The 18,974-nt window shown below is 45.9% G+C and overlaps 1 protein-coding gene across 4 annotated transcripts in view; it reads left to right on the plus strand.

The window, feature by feature from the left end:
- The window catches only part of XG (Xg glycoprotein (Xg blood group)), a 66,012-nt gene that overhangs the window by 36,108 nt on the left and 10,930 nt on the right, over window positions 1–18,974 (plus strand). For 2 of the 4 annotated variants that reach the window (XM_025373602.1, XM_025373599.1), the window contains exons 5-7: window positions 3,998–4,063; window positions 8,784–8,846; window positions 11,516–11,566. In XM_025373602.1, coding sequence (XP_025229387.1) covers window positions 3,998–4,063; window positions 8,784–8,846; window positions 11,516–11,566 — 180 coding nt within the window. The remainder of the gene's footprint in view (window positions 1–3,997; window positions 4,064–8,783; window positions 8,847–11,515; window positions 11,567–18,974) is intronic. The other 2 variants (XM_025373601.1, XM_025373600.1) reach the window with 1 other exon arrangement.

Below are 18,974 nucleotides of genomic sequence, written 5' to 3' on the forward strand. Positions count from 1 at the left end.
TCAGATTGTGAGGACAGTATGTAGCTTTTAAAAAACTTAAAAAAAAATTTTTATAGCTATCTTATTTAGAAAGAAAATGGGAGGCAGGTCTGACTTTTTTTTTTCCAGCTTGACTTTTCCCTTGGCTTAATGATTTTGGGGTCCCAAGATTTATTTTCCTTTCACAATTGAACATGAGAACATGGAGTATTTGACACAGGAAATGAGCAAATTTAACGTACGCACCAAAGGAAGAGGAAAAATGAAGCTGGTTGGAACTTAATTATGGATACTGTGGTTCATGAGCAGAAATTCCCCTTAACCAGTGTTCTTGCCCAGGCTAGCCCAAATGAGCCCAGGCTAGCCTAGATTCCCCAATGTGTATCTTGAGAAAGAAGAAGAGCCCTAGAAAACAATGTGTAACATCCCTCCAAGATGGGGTGTTCTGGAACAGTCTCTCAGACAACGAAGGCAATTGTTGATGGGCAACATTGGGAAGACCCCAGAGATGGAATGTCCTAGGCCTTTCCAAGTTCTCTTTCTCATTCTCCCTCCATTGACTTGATAGGTGGCTGAGGATTTATAAGTATTTACCACACATCAACCAGCTTTCTCAGGATGACTCCAGTCATGCTTGGAGCTCAGTGGTCTCTTTCCCTTAGTATTTGATCTAGAGGAACCCAAGATTCTCTCTGTGCCCTTTGAAATGCAGCACATTTTTCTTGGCTTCCATGAGCTCCTGTGGCATTTCTCAGGCCAACTGTTGACTCTGCTTCTCATGTCTGTGCTTGTCCCTTTGAGAGATGTCAGCGTCACTTCACCAATTCTTTTCTCTGACCCCAGCAGCTCCTATCCATGTTTTTTTTTTTTTTTCTCAGACAGAGTCTCACTCTATTGCTCAGGCTGGAGTGCAATAGCAGGATGGCACGATCTCAGCTCACTGCAACCTCCGCCTCCTAGGTTCAAGAGATTTTCCTGCCTCAACCTCCCAAGTAACTGGGATTACAGGTGTGCAACACCACGCCCAGCTAATTTTTGTATTTTTAGTTGAGACGGGGTTTTACCATGTTGGCCAGGCTGGTCTCAAACTCCTGACCTCAGGTGATCTGCCCGCCTTGGCCTCCCAAATTGCTGGGATTCCAGGTGTGAGTCACCACGCTCGGCCCCATGTTGTCTTGAAAGTAACAAGACAGGCACGGATTCTGTCTGAGGCAAGCTGTTATGGGATGGATTATGTCTCCCTGCAAATTCATAGGATGAAGTCCTAACCCCCAGTTTCCTCAGAATGTGACTGCCTTTGGAGATGGGGCCTTTAAGAAGGAGATTAAGGTAAAATGAGGTCACTAAGGTGGGTCCTGATCCAATAGGACTAGTATGCTAATAAGAGGAGACGAGGACATAGACACACACAGAGGAAAAATTATATGAGGACACAGGGAGAAGACGGCGTCTACAAGCCCAGGAGAAAGGCCTCAGGAGGAACCAGCCTAGCCCACACCTGGATCTCAGACGTCCAGCCTCCAGGACTGTGGGAGAATCAACGTCTGTTGTTTATAAGTCACCCAGTCTATGGTATTCTGTGATAGCAGCCTGAGATGGACTAAGACACCTCATAAGAAGAGGAGATGAGGACACAGACACACACAGAGGGACGACCCTGTGGGGACACAGGGAGAAGACGGAGTCTCCAAGCCCAGGAGAGAGGCCTCAGGAGTACGCCCAGGAATCCATGCAGTTGGAGGTTGTGTGTGTGAACGAGGGGGGGAAGCTCACAGAGGATGGCGTTCTGAGGGAGGACTGACCTCACAGGGAGGCACCCAGAGACTTCCTGAACCAAGCCACCGATATGCAGCTTGTGAGCTCCAGGCAGTGCCTTCCGGCCTGGAAACCAAAGCTCTCTTGTGTCCAGTCCCCACTCCTCTGGCCCCCAAGTTTCCATAATCCCCCACAGTTGTGTCATTTTAGAGACCTCAAAAGAGAGTCTAGGTCGGGTGTGGTAGCTCACGCCTGTAATCCCAACCCTTTCAGAGGCCGACGTGGGCGGATCACCTGAAGTCAGGATTTCAAGACGAGCCTGGCCAACATGGTGAAACCCTGTCTCTACTAAAAATACAAAAACTAGCTGGGCATGGTGGTGCATACCCGTAATCCCAGCTATTTGAGAGGCTGAGGCCAGAGAATCGCTTGAACCCAGGAGGCAGAGGTTGCAGGGAGCTGAGGTCGCAGGGAGCCGAGGTCACGCAGTTTCACTTCAGCCTGGGCAAAAAAACAAAATTTCTTCTCAAAAAAAAAAAAAAAAAAAAAAAGAGAGAGAGTCTAGGCAGGGCATGGTGGTCCATACCTGTAGTCCTAGCTATACTCAGGAGGCTGAGGCAGGAGGATCACTTGAGCCCAGGAGGTGGAGGCTGCAGTGAGCTATGATTGACCACTGCACTCCAGCCTGAGCAGCAGAGCAGCACCCTGTCTCGAGAGAGAGAGAAAGGGAACGAGAGAGAGACTATTCTGAGAAGTGAAAAACTAGTCATTCTCAGCCCAGATTTCCAGTGTTCTGAGATGCCTTTCTGAAGGCTTTGAGAACAACATCCTTGTCTTTTTTGTGAATTAAAGTAGTTTCACTCTTGAGCCAATGTGGATAAGCACTTGCCAGGTACTGGCAGTGCCAGGTACCAGGAATATAAAATGGGTACAGAAAATAAAGTTTCCAGCCAAGTGACAAAAAGGTGTTGGAGATACAGACTCATGTTGTGCAAAGAGCTTGCACTGATGATTTCATTTCAGCTGCTTGAATAGAATCAAAGGACACTTAAGCTGAGACAGGAGGGATGAGCTAATGCTTTTCCAGGTGACAAATGGATTCTTCCAATATTTAGGGAGTGTGTAAAGTGATGGACAGGAAACAGGAGGGGCCATGACAGAAGGAATGTCACCTGCAAAAGTCCTGGGGCAAGGCTGGGAGTGGGGGCTCATGCCTGTAATCCCAGCACTTTGAGAGTCCAAGGTGGGCAGATCACCTGAGGTCAGAAGTTCAAGACCAGCCTGGCCAACATAGTGAAATTCCATCTCTACTAAAAATACAAAAATTGGCCAGGCGTGGTGGCACACACCTGTAATCCTAGCTACTCGGGAGGCTGAGGCAGGAGAATCATTTGAACCCAGGAGGCAGAGGTTGCAGTGAGCTGAGATCGCGCCAGTGCACTCCAGTCTGGGCGATAAGAGTGAAACTTCGTCTTAAAAAAAAAAAAAAAAAGTCCTAGGGCAGAAAACTCATGGTAAACTTCAGGAACATGCAAAAGTCACTGCAAAAAGTTTTAAGAAATTCAAATGTAGCCAGGCTCAGTGTGGCTCATGCCTATGATGATTCCAGCTCTTTGGGAAGGCAAGACAGGACGGTTGCTTGAGGCCAGGAGCTTGAGACCAACCTGGGCAACATAGCAAGCCCCTGTCTCTACACAAATTTTAAAAATTAGCCAACTGTGGTGGTGTGCACCTGTCGTCTGAGCTACATGGGCAGCTGAGATGGGAGGATTGTCTGAGCCCAGGAAGCCGAGGCTGCAGGGCACTGTGATTGTACCACTGCACTCCAGCCTGGGCAACAGACCAAGACCCTGTCTCAAAACAGCAACAAAACAAATTCAAATGAAAGGGTGTAACTCAAGCAAGATGGAAATACAATACACTATCAAAAGGTCAGATGTTTTATCCTAATATTGGTGACTGACTTCTGTGCCTAAACAGGGAAAGGTCAACAACACACTTTCTGCCCTGTTCATTTCAGAGAGCCCTGGACTTCTTGCGAAAGCACCAGTGGTGTAAGTTTAGGGCACAAAAATAAAAGTTTTTTTTTTTTTTAATTGTAAGCTCTGAGGTGGTATTATGAATATTGTCTACATGATGAATAAGCTCCATAAAAGCAATGGGCAGTTACATCTTTTCTGTATTTTGGCATTCTTATTTATGGATGGTATCTACCTGAAAGATGTCATTATTTTTCTGAAATCATCCTGTTGTTTTTCAACAGATATCTACCCAAGGCCAAAGCCACATCCTCAACCCCAGCCTGGCAATCCCGGCAACAGTGGAGGTAATGAGTATTTTTAAATTTATTTTTTAAATTTATTTTTATTTTATTATTTTGTTTGATTCTATGTTATTTTACCATTTTATTTGATTCTATGTTATTTTACTTTATTTTACTATTTTATTTTATTATTTATTTTGGAGACAGTGTCTCGCTCTGTTGCCCTGGCCAGAGTGAAGTGATGTAATCACAGCTTCGAACTCCTGGGCTCAAGTGATCTTCCTCCCTCAGACTTTCAAGTAGCTAGGACAACAGATGTGCACCACCATGTGTGGCTATTTTTTAAATTTTTTGCAGAGACAGGATCTTGCTGTGTTGTTCAGGCTATTCTTGAACTCCTGGCCTCAAGCAATCCTCTGCCTCAGCCTCTCAAAATGCTGGGATTACAGGCACCAGCTATTGTGGCCCAGCCTGGTAATCAGTATTAAAATCCACTTTAGAAGTGTCTGGGGCCAGGCACAGTGGCTCAGGCCTGTCATCCCAGCACTTTGGGAAGCCGAGGTGGGCGGATCACTTGAGGTCAGGAGTTTGACACCAGCCTGAGCAATATGATGAAACCCTGTCTCTACTAAAAATACAAAAATTAACCGGGCATGGTGGCACATGCCTGTAATCCCAGCTACTCAGGAGGATGAAGCAGGAGAATTGCTTGAACCCGCAAGACACAAGACACTTGTGTCTCCAAGTGTCACTGTGGAGACACAGTGAGACTCCGTCTCAAAAGGAAAAAAAAAAAAAAAAAAAGAAGTGCTTCACACCTGTAATCTCAGCACTTTGGGAGGCCGAGGTCTCCTCAGGCAGATCACCTGAGGTCAGGAGTTCGAGACCAGCGGCCAACATGGTGAACCCGTTTCTACTAAAAATACAAAATTATCTGGGCACAGTGATGCGTGCCTGTAATTCCAGCCACTGGGGAGGCTGAGGCAGGAGAATTGCTTTAACCCAGGAGGCGGAGGTTGCTGTGAGCCAAGATTGTGCCACTGCACTCCAGCCTAGGTGATAGAGTGAGACTCTGTCTCAAAAAAAGGGGGGGGGTGGTTGGATACAAGTATTATTTAATGACTTAAAAATTCTCATCTCCATGGTGAAAGACCAGTCGCTTTTGAAATGCACAGACATTGTTTTGCGAGGAGTTCAGTTCTTCTATATCCACCAGCACCTGGGGATTACATTTAGTTGATAGTAAATACATTTAAATTTTTTGATGACATTGACTGAAAAAACCATGCACACTAAGACGTTTCAAGTTATGATGGAGGAAGGCAATTTTTTTCTTGTTTTTTTTTTTTTTTTTTGTTGTTGTTGTTGGTCTGTGTTCTGCTCACTTATTCTTCCCTCTGCAAGAGTTATCTGTGGCCACTTTGCCTGTGTTCCTACAGCGCTTCCCATCTCCACCTTGGCAATTGTGTCTCGTGAACGTGAGATACTCAGGAAGGAGATGCTGGTCTGTAAAGTTGGAAGAGTCTCAGCGATTCCATTGTTGGGGCAAATGTGTGCAGATCAGGGAAGCTAAGATACACTGGGTGTCATCTTCTCTCTACCTGCTTTAACCGTTGGGAGTTCCCCTGATTCTGATTGTTTCAGGACGTTGCTTGGATGTTGTCATATTCCTAGGGTTCAAGGCACTCTTCATGAAATCCAAGGAAACAAGCTTTGGGTATGTCCCAGTGCCATTTCCCTTGGGTCTTGCAACTGAAGAATTGTGTTTCTTCCCTAGAAAAACGAACACACTTTTGCCCACTCACTCACCTCCTGCAAGTCTCCAAAACCACAGCATTTTATCCTAGACTGTATTCCCCCAGGAGGTGGTTCCTTCTGCATTCCTGTACTCCATACTACTTGATATGTTCTTACATGCAACGCCATGCAATTGTGTTTAGTTGATTCCTTTGAATTCGAATGAGAACTCTACATGGGCATGGATTTTTGCCTTTCATTCACTGCTGCATTCCCCAGTCTGGAAAGCTATGCCTGGCACACAATGAGTCTTGGATGAAGGTCAGTTAAGTCATTAATGCTTGAGTCCCAACAGGCAAACAGCTGGATTCATGAATGAAAGACTTACCTCTACATCCCTTCATCAGGGTGTAGAGCTTCAACTCCATTTCCTGGAAAGCTCCACAATAGCTCTTCCTCCTCAAAAGGCTCTGGTCTTGTGATTCATAGCATTCGTCCACCAAGACATGAATAAAGGATCTTTATGTCAGAGGTTCCCTGTTCAAAGCTGCTTTAGAGACCAGGCGTGGTGGCTCATTCGGGTAATCCCAGCACTTTGGGAGGCCGAAGTGGGAAGACTGCTTGAGGTCAGGAGTTCAAAACCAGCCTGGCCAACATGGTGAAACCCCATCTCCATTAAAATACAAAAACGAGCCAGGAGTGGTGGCGGGAACCTGTAACCACAACTCCTTGGGAGCTCGAGGCAGGAGAGTCACTTGAACCCGGGAGACGGAGTTCAGTTGGAGTTGCAGTGAGCCGGGACCATGCCATTGCACTTCAGCCTGGGTGACAGAATGAGACTCCATCTCAAAAACAGTAAAAATAAAAAAGCTGTTTTAGGAAACATCCCTTTTTTATTATTTTTTGAGACAGGGACTTGCTTGGTTGCCCAGGCTGAAATGCAGTGTCGGGATCACGGCTCACTGCAGCCTCCACCTCCTGGGCTCAAGCAATCCTCTGACTTCAGCCTCCTGAACAGCTGGGACTACAGGCACACAGCACCCCACCTGGCTAATTTTTTCTTTTTCTTTCTTTTCTTTTCTTTTTTTTGTGTGTGTAGGGACAGGGTTTCCCTCTGTTGCCCAGGCTGGTCACAAACTCCTGGCCTTAAGTGACCCTCCTGCCTTGACCTCTCAAAGTGCTGGGATTACAGATGTGAGCCACTGAGCCCAGCCTAGGAAACAACCTTTTAAGTCAGGTGCAATGTCTCCTGAACTCCCCAGAGCCTCTGTGCATGCGACTGGACTTCAGCTTCACAGACCTGTGCGACTGCAGGATCAGATTAGGGCACTCACTTACCGGCAGTCCCGCATTTCTGGAGCGTCTGTGCTGAGGGAACGGTCCATGCTACAGCAAAGCAGAACAACCACTCTGCCTTTTGTATTTTATACTTTTTTTCTTTTTTGAAACAGGGTCTCTCTGTGTCACTCAGGCTGGAATGCAGTGGTGTGATCACAGCTCACTGCAGCCTCCAATTCCTGGACTCAAGCGATACTCCTGGCAGATGGGACTACAGGCGCACACCACCACGCCCAGATAACTTTCTGTATTTTTTGTAGAGATGGGGGGCCTCACTATGTTGCCCAGGCTGGTCTCCAACTCCTGGCCTCAAGCAGTCCTCCCGCCTCCACCTCCCAAAGTGCTGGGTTGCACCCAGCTTGCATTTCACATGCTTAATAAACCCAATCAGCATGTTTCCCACCCGCAGAGTGACAATAGTGCACGTTAGCAAGGATTTCTTATAGACCAAGACCAAAGACCTAATTACTTATCTATTGACCAATCTTGGAGAGGAAAGGCAGAGTCCAAGGCTTAATTCGGGGTCCAGGAACCATAAGAGGAAGGTCTCCTTGGATCTCATTTGAGCCTGAAGTAGTTCAGTCTATGACAGACACCGTCAGAGGGCAGAAGCGCAGGTGAACGCGGCAGTGGGAACTTTGTCAGGGTAGCAAAGGACGTCTTAGGCAATGAGGCTTGCAAAGCAGCCTTGGGTTATTGAGAAAGCTCTCTCAGGGTGGATTCTCAGGGCTCTGGGATCTTCTCCGTCTTGCAGGTGCCTCTGTTTTTTGGGAGGAAGCAGGTAGATCTCATGTGTCAGGGCAATAAGGAGCAGGAATGAATGGATGAAACAAATCTATTGGGGTGGGTAGTGGCTGTGCCCTGGGGAGCCGAGAGAGAGACAGGGGGATGGTGCTGGTTTCAGACAAGATAGTTGAGCAGAAACTTGAAAGAGAAAAGGAGAGTGGATTGTGGGGACCTGAGGAACTGGAATTCTGCCTGGGAAATCGGCCACTGCCAACGTGAGGGGTGGGGTTAGGAGCGTGCCTATGGTGATGGAGAAGCCTGGGGGAGGTGCCTGGTTGATGGGACGAGAGGAGCCATCAGCAGAGAAGGAAAAGCCCAGAGTCTCCTTCCAGGCTTGCTTAAGGACTAGGGAGGGGCAGGATATGAGATGATGTTGGAGGATTCTGAGCAGGGGACGGGCCTAGGTGGGAGGCGGGGCAGAAGGAGAGCTGGACGAGGACATGGTGAGAGGTGACGTTGGCTCATCCAGGAAGGACGGCCAGGAGGGAGCAGAGGGAAGGGGCGCGCAGAGGTCCCAGAGGCAGGGGCAGCGGAGAACGTCCAGGGAAGGAGGGAAGGGCAGGGGATTTGGAGACGGGGCACCCTGAGAGAGAGAGAGGGATCCAGGCAGCAGGCAGACACCACAGCCGGAGCTTCACCCCAGCTCAAGGTTGGCCCTGGGAGGGCTTTGAGCGGAAGGTGGGCAAACAGCTGCAATAGGAGACCACACTGCAAACGTTCTGGGCCCTGCACACGCCTCCTTGCAGGCCAGGCGGCCAGCCCACAAGGTAATTTAATTCCTGGCGCCTGTGGGCGTCCTGGAAAGAGCCAGTTGGCATCGGAACGCTCTTCTCCAAAACCTGTCCCAGTGCCCCCAACGCGGACCTGGTGTGAAGGGGACCTTTAGAGAGGTCGCGTTAGCAATGCCATGTGCTCTGCCCCACAGGTTACTTCAATGATGTGGACCGTGATGACGGACGCTACCCGCCCAGGCCCAGGCCGCCTGCAGGTAGGTGCCGAGCCTCTCCAGACGCGACACATTGTATTTGCGCAGAGAGGGTGGGATGAGAGGCTTGAGATTGGGGATGAGAGGCCTGAGGTTGGGGCAGAGTTGGTCACGGGTGGACGATAGGCTGGTGCAGGGGATGACAGAGAAGGCCCCATGGCCGCATCAGTGGGGTTTGCGGTCTGGGCATCTGTCCACCTCTCCAGGCTGGTGGGCTGGATGGAAACAAAATGAACAGGTAGAACTGGAGGGTCCACTGAAACACCTGTGGTCATTTCTGTTTAGACTTGTATAGTGTAAGTGTGGCTGTATATGTCCAGACACACCTTTATATAGCTGCATGCTTCTCAATCTTCATTTGTGTGTATATGAAGGTTTATATATCTTTATATTTGTGTGTGTGTATACTTTTAAATATATACAAATACATTTACATATGTAGGTATACGGGTTTTTTCATGTGTGTATATACATGCTTTTGTATATATACACTACGTAGATACCTTTCTATGCTTTTATATATGTATATTCCTGACTTTATATATATCCTTATATATATCTTTACATAGGTACATGTTTTATATGTGTATATATATCTTTATATTTATATGCAGATATATGCTTTTTATATATATTTATGTATTTATATGTATATCTTTTAATATATCTTTTAAAAATGTATCATGTATATCTTTAAATACATATACATTTTATATATATTTTTATATTTTATGTGTATGTTACATAAATATATATCTTTACATATATAATTACATATATGCCTTTATATATCTTTATATATGTATATATACACCTTTGTGTGTATGTGCTTTTATTTATGTATGTATATATTTATATATACACTTTTATATATACATATGTATATCTCTTTATATGTGTGTATAAATGCCTTTATATATGTACACATATACCTTTATGTGTATATACTTTTATATATGTTATATATACACACACACTTTATATATACATGTGTATATATGTTTATATAGGTATATGTCTTTATATATGTATATACATTTTTTTTTTTTTGACTCGGAGTCTCGCTCTGTCACCCAGGCTGGAGTCTGGAGTGTAGTGGTGCAATATCGGCTCACTGCAACCTCTGCCTCCTGGGTTCAAGCGACTCTCTGCCTCATCCTCCCGAATGGCTGGGATTACAGGCGCCTGCTAGCACACCCGGCTAACTTTTGTATTTTTAGTAGAGACGAGGTTTCACCATTTTGGCTAGGCTGGTCCTGAGCTCCTGACCTCGTGATTCAACCGCCTCGGCCTCCCAAAGTGCTGGGATTACAGGCATGAGCCACTGCACCTGGTCTATATGTATATCTTTTAATGTATCTTTATATGTCTTTAATATATCTTTACATACATAAACATTTTATATACATTTTTATGTTTTATGTCTATGTTATATAAATATATATTTTTATACATATATAATTATATACCTTTATTTATATATCTATATATATACATATATACCTTTATGTATATATGCTTTTATATATGTATGTGTACATTTATATGTACACTTTTATATATGCATATGTATATGTCTTTATGTGTATAAATATCTTCATAAATATATTTATATATCTATATACAACCTTTATATAGGTATAAATATCTTATATAAGTATATATTTTATGTGTATATATGCATTCTTTGTATATACACACATTTGTAAATGTCTTTCCATATATGTATGCATATGTAGCTTACATATGTTTCTATACTGTTATGTATACATGTATACCTTTATATATATGTATACTGTTTTATATATGTGTATATAGGTCCCTTCATGTATATGTATATATACATTTAGGGGTGTGTGTATATATACCTTTGTATATGTACATATATCTTGATACACACAGACACATATAAACACTTCTAATATGAAGTTTTCTCTATAATTGGAGGTGAATGTCTACCAAGAATCTTTCATATAGAAATACAAGTACAGACAATAGGAGATGGAGATGCATACAACATTGGGCTGAAGAGTGTGATCTTTGAGGCTTTATTTTCAAGCATGTGAGGTTTCTGGTCTGTTTAGTTTTGCAATTTTATTTTAGAGGACATAAAGGACTTGTCCCACATATTTTGCAAAGCTGGATCTGCATCCTTCGGACAACCAGATTGCATCCAGTCATCTTTTCTGCCGTGTTTACTTGCAATAAATAAAGAGCACTGTCTTAGAATTTATTACAATAACAATCAGGAATAAACTAAAATTACTAGTTATTTTTGAAAGGAGAAACTAAGAATATTTGTGATTGAGACCATCTGCTGCAAGGTCCTCCTAATCCGGAGTAGGGGTGGCTGGTCTCTTATCAGTTTCTCGGCAGGAAGCGGGTGCGCCTGCGTGAATTTGGAGTCCCCGGGGTAAATGTTTGTCCTGTGATGCCAAAGTGTTTTTATAGCTACAGCTCAGTGTTGGCATGAGTTTTCCCACGGGGAAGAGGACGCTTTGGTGGGGCCACCCTTCACTCTCCCCTACTGGTCACTCTTTGGAGCTCTCTTGGCAGTGACACGTTCACACGACTTGTTGCCATTCCCAATGAGCTGGACAGACCAACACCTGCAGGAAACGCCACGCTAGGACACCTGAACATCCCTCAACTCTACCTTCTCTGTCTAACAGGAGGTGGCGGCGGTGGCTACTCCAGTTATGACAACTCCGGCAACACACATGGTACCCCCACATCTGGGCACGCGGTGGTGGGCGGAGGGTGGGAGGGGTCGTCTTTCCAGGGCTCCCGGTTGCATTCTGCCCTGGGCCTTCTACCTGGAGTCTTTGGTGAGTGGGGTGCTGTGTGCCGGTGCCTGGTCTTCTGAGAACCTGTCTGTGCTGGACTGTTCTGCTTCTGTTCCCCAGGAGGGTGGGTGCAGCCACACGTACACACACACACACCTTTGTTTAGGTAAAAGTAAACAGAGCAAAGAACTATACAACTAATTAGAGAGAGACAGCATCCAACAAACTGGAAATTCTTTAGGGGCGCAGCTCACTTACTTCAAACAGAATAGAAAACACTTTCAATGGCCGGGCTCGGTGGCTCATGCCTGTAATCCCAGCACTTTGGGAGGCCGAGATGGGAGGATTGCTGGAGCCCAGGAGTTTGAGACCAGCCTGAGCAACATGGCAAAACCCTGTCTCTACAAAAAATACATATATACAAAAAGTAGCCAGGCGTGGTGGCATGTGCCTGAAGTTCCAGCTACTCAGGAGGCGGAGATAGGAGGATCACTTGAGCCCAGGAGACTTCAGTGAGCAGAGAGAGATAAGATTGTGCCACTGCACTTCAGCTTGGGTGACAGACTGAGATCCTGTCTCAAAAAAAAAAAAAAAAAAAAAAAAGATAACTCTTTTGGTCGGTGATTATGCCCAGAATGAAAGCAGTGTTCTGCAGGAGCCATAAACAGGCTCTTGGCTTGGTTGAGTTTTTCTCATGGAGATCAGGGGACCTTGAAACCCTCAGATCCTCTCCGGATTGGAAAAGGAGGACTGAAGCAAAATGTCATCCCTGAGAAAGAAAACAAGAACAAAACACTCTGGAGGCGGATTTTAAACCATTGTCTCCATTTTAACATTTTCCCTTTGTTAAGAGTTTTGCACACCTTCAATGAATTGAGTAACCATCTTCTTTTCTTTTTTTCTTTTCTTTTCCTTTTTTTTTTTGAGACAGAGTTTTGCTTGTTGCCCAGGCTGGAGTGCAGTGGTATGATCTCTGCTCACTGCAACCTTGGCTTCCTGGGTTCAAGTGATTCTCCTGCCTCAGCCTCCCAAAGTGCTGGGATTACAGGCATAAGCCACTGCGCCTGGCTAATTTTTGTATCTTTAGTAGAGATGGAGTTTCACCATTTTGGTCAGGCTGGTCTTGAACTCCTGACCTCAGGTGATCTGCCCTCTTCAGCCTCCCATAGTGCTGGGATTACAGACGTGAGCCACCGCGCCTGGCCTTGAGTAGCCATTGGTTAAAACTAATATGTGCCAAGAGCTCTGGCAAGGTGGGAAGTACTTTTTTTCTTTTTTTTTTTTTTTTCAGATATGGTCTCATTAGGCTTTGTGAGAGCCAAGGCTCTTGGCTCCCTAAGTTTTCTCTGAATCTCTGACACGAGGCAGCTTAATCAATAGGAGAAAAAGCATACAAATGTATTGAGTGGATATACACGCAAACCTTCAGAACCAAGACTCAACCACCAATGGGATGCAAAAGCTTATAGAGCATCTTTTTTAACTTTGATGTCAGGTTCAGGGGTCCTTGTGTAGGGTTGTTATATAGGTAAATTGTTTGTCACAGGGGTTTGGTGTACACATTATGTCATCACCCAGGTAATAAGCATAGGTAGTTTTTCCATCCTCACTCTCCTCCCATCCTCTGCCCTCAAGTAGGCCCTGGTGTCTGGTGTTCCCTTCTTTGTGTCCACGTTGTCAATCGAGAAAAACGACGAGACGAGTCTAAAAGATTTATTTGCCAAAGTTAAGGTTAAGGACGCGCACCCAGGAGACTGGTCTGTGCCCTTCTTTGAAGATGATTTTGAAGGCTCCAAATTTAAAGGGGAAAGGGTGGGAAATTGAGAAGTACATAATTTTCATGGAAGTGGGAGGTAGGGAAAATAGTTATTCATGCTTTTGTCTGGCTCAGTGCATCTGTGTTTTTTACATAAGATGACATAGACAAATGGGGCAGAGGGAAAATGCAGGGAATCTGCATGTTGCATAAGATAATCTGGACAAAATGGGGCAGGGGAGCAATCACATATGATTTGTGTCTGGTGGGCGGGGGTGACTGCACCTGTAAAGATAAGCTATCGATTTGCATTGTCATGGTGAAATCTTCACAGCTCACTAGGAATTTCCTTGTGGGCAAAATATGGGGGAGACGTGTAGCTTTTCATCTTGTAGCCATTTTATTTAGGAACCAAAATGGGGAGGCAGATTTATGTGACCCAATTCCCAGCTTGACTTTTCCCTTTGACTAAATGAATTCAGGATCACAAAATTTAATTTCCTTTCACAGTGCATACTGTGTGTTTAGCTCCCACTTGTAAATGAGAACACATGGTATTTGGTTTTCTGTTTCTGCGTTAGTTTGCTTAGGAGAATGGCCACCAGCTCGATCCGTGTTGCTGCAAAGGACATGATCTTGTTCTTTTTATGGCTGTGTAATATTCCACAATGTACGTGGGCCACATTTTCCTTATCCAGTCTACCATTGATGGGAACCTAGGTTGATTCCACGTCTTTGCTATTTGAGTTTGCTATTTGCTGTTCTTTGCAGGAAGAATGTGGGCTCAGAGCATGGCCCAAAATAGGTGATGTTGGTAAAGCAGGTTTAACAGGTGGCAAGCCAGGTGATGAGAGGCAGACAGGAAAAGGCCTGGCTGCAAGGGGGTCCTTGTTATGCAGATAAAGGTTCCCAGGTACCAGCACTCAGAGACAACCATGGTAAATGTTTCTTTTCAGACCTGTAAAGGTGTCAGAGTCTCAGTTTCTCTCTCCTACATCCAGGAAAAGCTTAGAAAGGGAGGGCCTGGCTGCAACAGCAAAGATCCTCTACAGACGCCAATTTCCCCACCTCAGTCTGCTGGCCCTGGAGCGGCAATTTCAAAATAAGGCAAAGCGATATATTTTGGAGTAAAATATTTTGATGTCTGTCATCTTCATTACCTCTGAAGCGAGTGTTGTCATCAGATCCGTTCAACAAAATGAAAGCAATGCATGACGCTCGACTGTCCACTTCAAAGGAGCAATAGCTGTGGCCCTATAGGTAGCTCATCCTCAGAACTCACTCCCTGTGACATAGACAAGCTTCAGGGTGGGAGGGGGCTCATGACAAGGTGCTCATTACCTGGGGTCAAGAACTGTCCACTTTTGGCTGGGCATGGTGGCCCACGCCTGTAATCCCAGCACTTTAGGAGGCCAAGGTGGGTGGATCACTTGAGTTCAGGAGTTCAAGACCAGCCTGGGCAAAATAGTGAAACCCTGTCTCTCAAAAAAAATGCAAAAATTAGCTGGGCATGGAAGTGTGTGCCTGTGGTCCCAGCTACTTGGGAGGTTGAAGTTTGAGGCTGCGGTGAGCCATGATAGCACCACTGCCTTCCAGCCTGGGCCATGGATTGAGACCTTGTCTCAAAAAAAAAAAAAAACCAAAAAGAATTGACCACCTTCAACTCAACGTACTATGAGTTCCTTCCACCATCTTTCTGTAACTACCTAAGGGGTTCCCCTTACCTACTACCTAGGTAGACCTGGTTTATTAAGATGGGAATTGCAATAGAGAAAGAGTTTAATTCACACAGAGCTGACTGAACGGGAGCCTGTGAAACGGTTATGCTGTCTGGGGTACATACCCTGGGGTTCGTTGTTGCACGCTGAGAAAGAATTCAGGACACAGACACATGTGGGTGGGTTAAGGAATTGAAAGTGTAATAGAAGAAAGGGGGGGGAGAGAGGGAGAGAGAGAGAGAGAGAGAGAGAGAGAGAGAGAGAGAGAGAGAAACATCTGAAAAAGTTGAGAGGTTGTAGACCACAGCAGCTTTTATAGGCAGGCTGGAGGAGGCGGTGTCTGATTTACATAGGGCTCACAGATTGGTTCCATCAGGTATGACTTCTACATAGTGTGTGGGGAAGGCTGGTGGCCCCACCCTAATCTTATTATGCAAATAGGCTTTCCAGTTGGTCAGTGCCATCTTGTCTGCTTCTTATTGTACATGGGGCTGACAAAGAGGAGGGAAGATGAAGCCGCCATCTTGAACGTGTCTAGGCCCTAGTTCCTGCCGGCATTCACCCATGCAAGCTCCTAGCTGGCTTGTCTATGTCTGCAGCTCAACTTTACAGGCTGCTCTTTGTTAGAAAATTATTTGGGGCTGCTTTTCATTAAAAAGAAAAGCCTTACTGAGGACTCCCATACCCTTGCTATGTGCCTAAGTAATTAAGTAATTCCTTCTTAACTCCTATACCAACTGCAGTTTTTGCTTTTTTTTTCTTTAAACAGGGTTTCATTTTGTTACCCAGGCTGGACTGCAGTGGTGAAATCATAGCTCACTACAGCCTCAACCTCCTGGGCTCAAGCAATCCTCCTGCCTCAGCTTCCTGTGTAGCTAGGACCACAGGTGTGTGCCACCACACCTGGCTAATTTTTAAAAATTTTTTGTAGAGATGGGGTCTTACTATGTTGCCCAGGCTGGTCTTCAACTCCTGGCCTCAAGTGCTTCTCCCACCTCAGCCTCCCAAAGAGCTGGGGTTACGGGCATGAGCCACTGCACCTAGCCAAGACTGGAGTTTTATGACTCAAATCAGCTTCTCCCAAAATTTGAACACTGGGATTTTTAAAGTATAATTTGGCCGGCAGGAGACCCGGGAGCGGGGAGTGCTGAGTGGTTGGTTGGAGGTGGAATGACAGAGGATGGACATGGGTTCTTCTAGCTGTCTTCTGTTCCTGTGTGGGACAGCAGAGCTGGCTGAGCCACATCACCAGTCTGGGTGGCGCCGGCTGGTGCATCTCAATGCAGGGTTTAAAAAATATCTCAACTTCAACCTTAGGTTTTACAATAGTGATGCCATCCCTAGGAGCACCTGAAGAGGTTTGGAATCTTGTGGCCTCCGGCTGCATGGCTCCTAACCTATTAATATAATTTCTAATCTTGTGACTACTTTGTTAGTCTTTCAAAGACAGTCTGATCCCCAGGGAAGAAGGGAGTTTGCTTCGGAAAAGGGCTGTTATCTTTGTTTGAATGTTAAGCTGTAAATTTCTCCTATGGTTATCTGAGTCTGTGTTCAGGAATGAACAAGGGCTGTTTGAAGGCTGCAGGCACGATGCAGTCGGTTAGGTCAGATCTCTTTCACTGTCGTAATTTTCTCACTGTTATAATTTTTGCAAAGGCGGTTTCAACTTTACTGAAAATGTGAGGCAAAGACCAAATTTAATATTTTTACAGAAAGCCACTGGGAGTAGTTTTTTATTATTTTATTATTTATTTATTTAGAGACAGAGTCTCAACTCTGTTGCCCAGGCTGGAGTGCAGGGGTGCAGTCATAGCTCACTGCAGCCTCAAACTCCTGGGCTCAAGAGATCCTCCCACCTCAGCCTCCCGAGGAGCTGGGGCTGCAGGCACACACCATCATACCCAGCTAAATTGAAAGAACTTTTTTTAGAGATAGGGTCTCACTGTTGTAACTGCCCAGTGGGTTTACCTTGCCCCCTGCCTAGACAGAGCTGATTTATCAAGACAGAGGAATTGCAATGGAGAAAGAGTAATTCATGCAGAGCCAGCTGTGCCAGAGACCAGAGTTTTATTAGTACTCAAATCAGTCTCCCCAGGCATTCAGGGGCGAGTTTTTAAAGATAAGTTGGCGGGTAGGGGCTTGGGAAGCGGGGAGGGCTGATTGGTCAGGTTGGAGATGGAGCCATAGGGGGTTGAAGTGAGGTTTTCTTGCTGTTTTCTGTTCCTGGGTGGATGGCAGACCTGGTTGAGCCAGATTACCAGTCTGGGTGGTGTCAGCTCATCCATCCAGTTCAGGGTCTGCAAAATATCTCAAACACTGGGCTTACGTTTTACAATAGTGATGTTACCCTCAGGAGCAATTTGCAGAGGTTCAGACTCTTCAGCCAGACGCTGCACGACCCCTAAACCATAATTTTTCTTTTCTTTTCTTTTCTTTTTTTCGAGACAGAGTGTTGCTCTGTTGCCCAGGCTTGAGTGCAGTGGCGTGATCTCGGCGCACTGCATCCTCCGTCTCCCTGGTTCAAGCAATTCTCCTGCCTCAGCCTCCCCAGTAGCTGGGACTACAGGCCCACACCACCATGCCCGGCTAATTTTTGTATTTTCACTAGAGACGGGGTTTCACCATATTGTTCAGGCTGGTCTTGAACTCCTGATCTCAGGCTATCCACCCTCCTGGGCCTCCTAAAGTGCTGGGATTATAGGTGTGAGCCACCGCACCCTGCCCTAAACCATAATTTCTAATCTTGTAGCTAATTTGTTAGTCCTACAAAGGCCGACTGGTCCCCAGGCAAGAAGGAGGTGTTTTCAGGGAAAGGCTATGATCAGTTTTGTTTCAGAGTCAAACCATGAACTGAATTCCTTCCCAAAGTTAGTTCGGCCTATGCCCGGGAATGAACAAGGACAGCTTAAGGGTTAGAAGCAAGATGGAATCAGTTGGGTCTGGCCTCTTTCACTGTCGTCATTTCCTCAGGTACAATTTTTGCAAAGACGGTTTCACCATGTTGCCCAGGCTGGTCTTGAACTGGGCTCAAGCGATCCTCCTACCTTGGCCTCCCTAAGTGCTGGGATTACAGGCCTGCACCACCATACCCGGCCCACCTTGGAGTGTGTTATGTAAAGTGAGCTGTCCCCACACCCCTACAGCCTATGAATGAGCCTTTTCACCCCATGCACGATTCTCTAAAAATTCCCTCTACAGAGAGAGAGCTGCTCAGGACATTTCTTTTTTTCTCTGGCATACTCATCAGTTAGAAAGAAATGATTCAGCAAGTGGCTCTCCAGAGAGCCCTGATCGTTTCCCGTTTTCCTGTGAAGTTAGTCTCAGTAGGTCTGCACTGTGCCATTTTTTGGGGACCATTATCTGGCTCCCGAATGGATCAAAGCTTACTGGTCAGGGTGCTGCTGTATCCCTGGGGCAAAACTGCCGGAAAATAGCAGATAGCCCTGTGGTCCTTGGCAGGGCCAGCTGGGCCAAGCGCATCAAGCGTGCATGAGGCACAGCCCAGTTTTGGGAGCATGACGCTTGTTTTCGAGGATGCCTCTGCTTCCCTTCCTGCCTGGACCCCTGCTCTCCAGCCCCAGCAAAGCGAGGCTGTGATCAGTGCTCGGATTAACAGTAGCATGGAGCTGCTGGCTGGGATGCAAGCCGCCGCCATGGGATGAGTTACACGGCTTCTCCCTGCATCCCTGAAGGAGGCAAAGAGTGTTAGGCCTGTGCTAACTTCATGCAGAGCACTGAGGGGTGGGGCTTGACCTCGGCCGGCCGCGGAGGGAAGCCCAAAGTCTGGCCTCCCTGCGGAGAGTGGGGAGAAAATGTTGCACTTGTGGTCTTTAAATACTAGTGGACAAGTTTCTCTAACACCCAGTGTTTT

This window comes from Theropithecus gelada, chromosome X (assembly GCF_003255815.1).
Source record: "Theropithecus gelada isolate Dixy chromosome X, Tgel_1.0, whole genome shotgun sequence".
Taxonomy (NCBI): domain Eukaryota; kingdom Metazoa; phylum Chordata; class Mammalia; order Primates; family Cercopithecidae; genus Theropithecus; species Theropithecus gelada.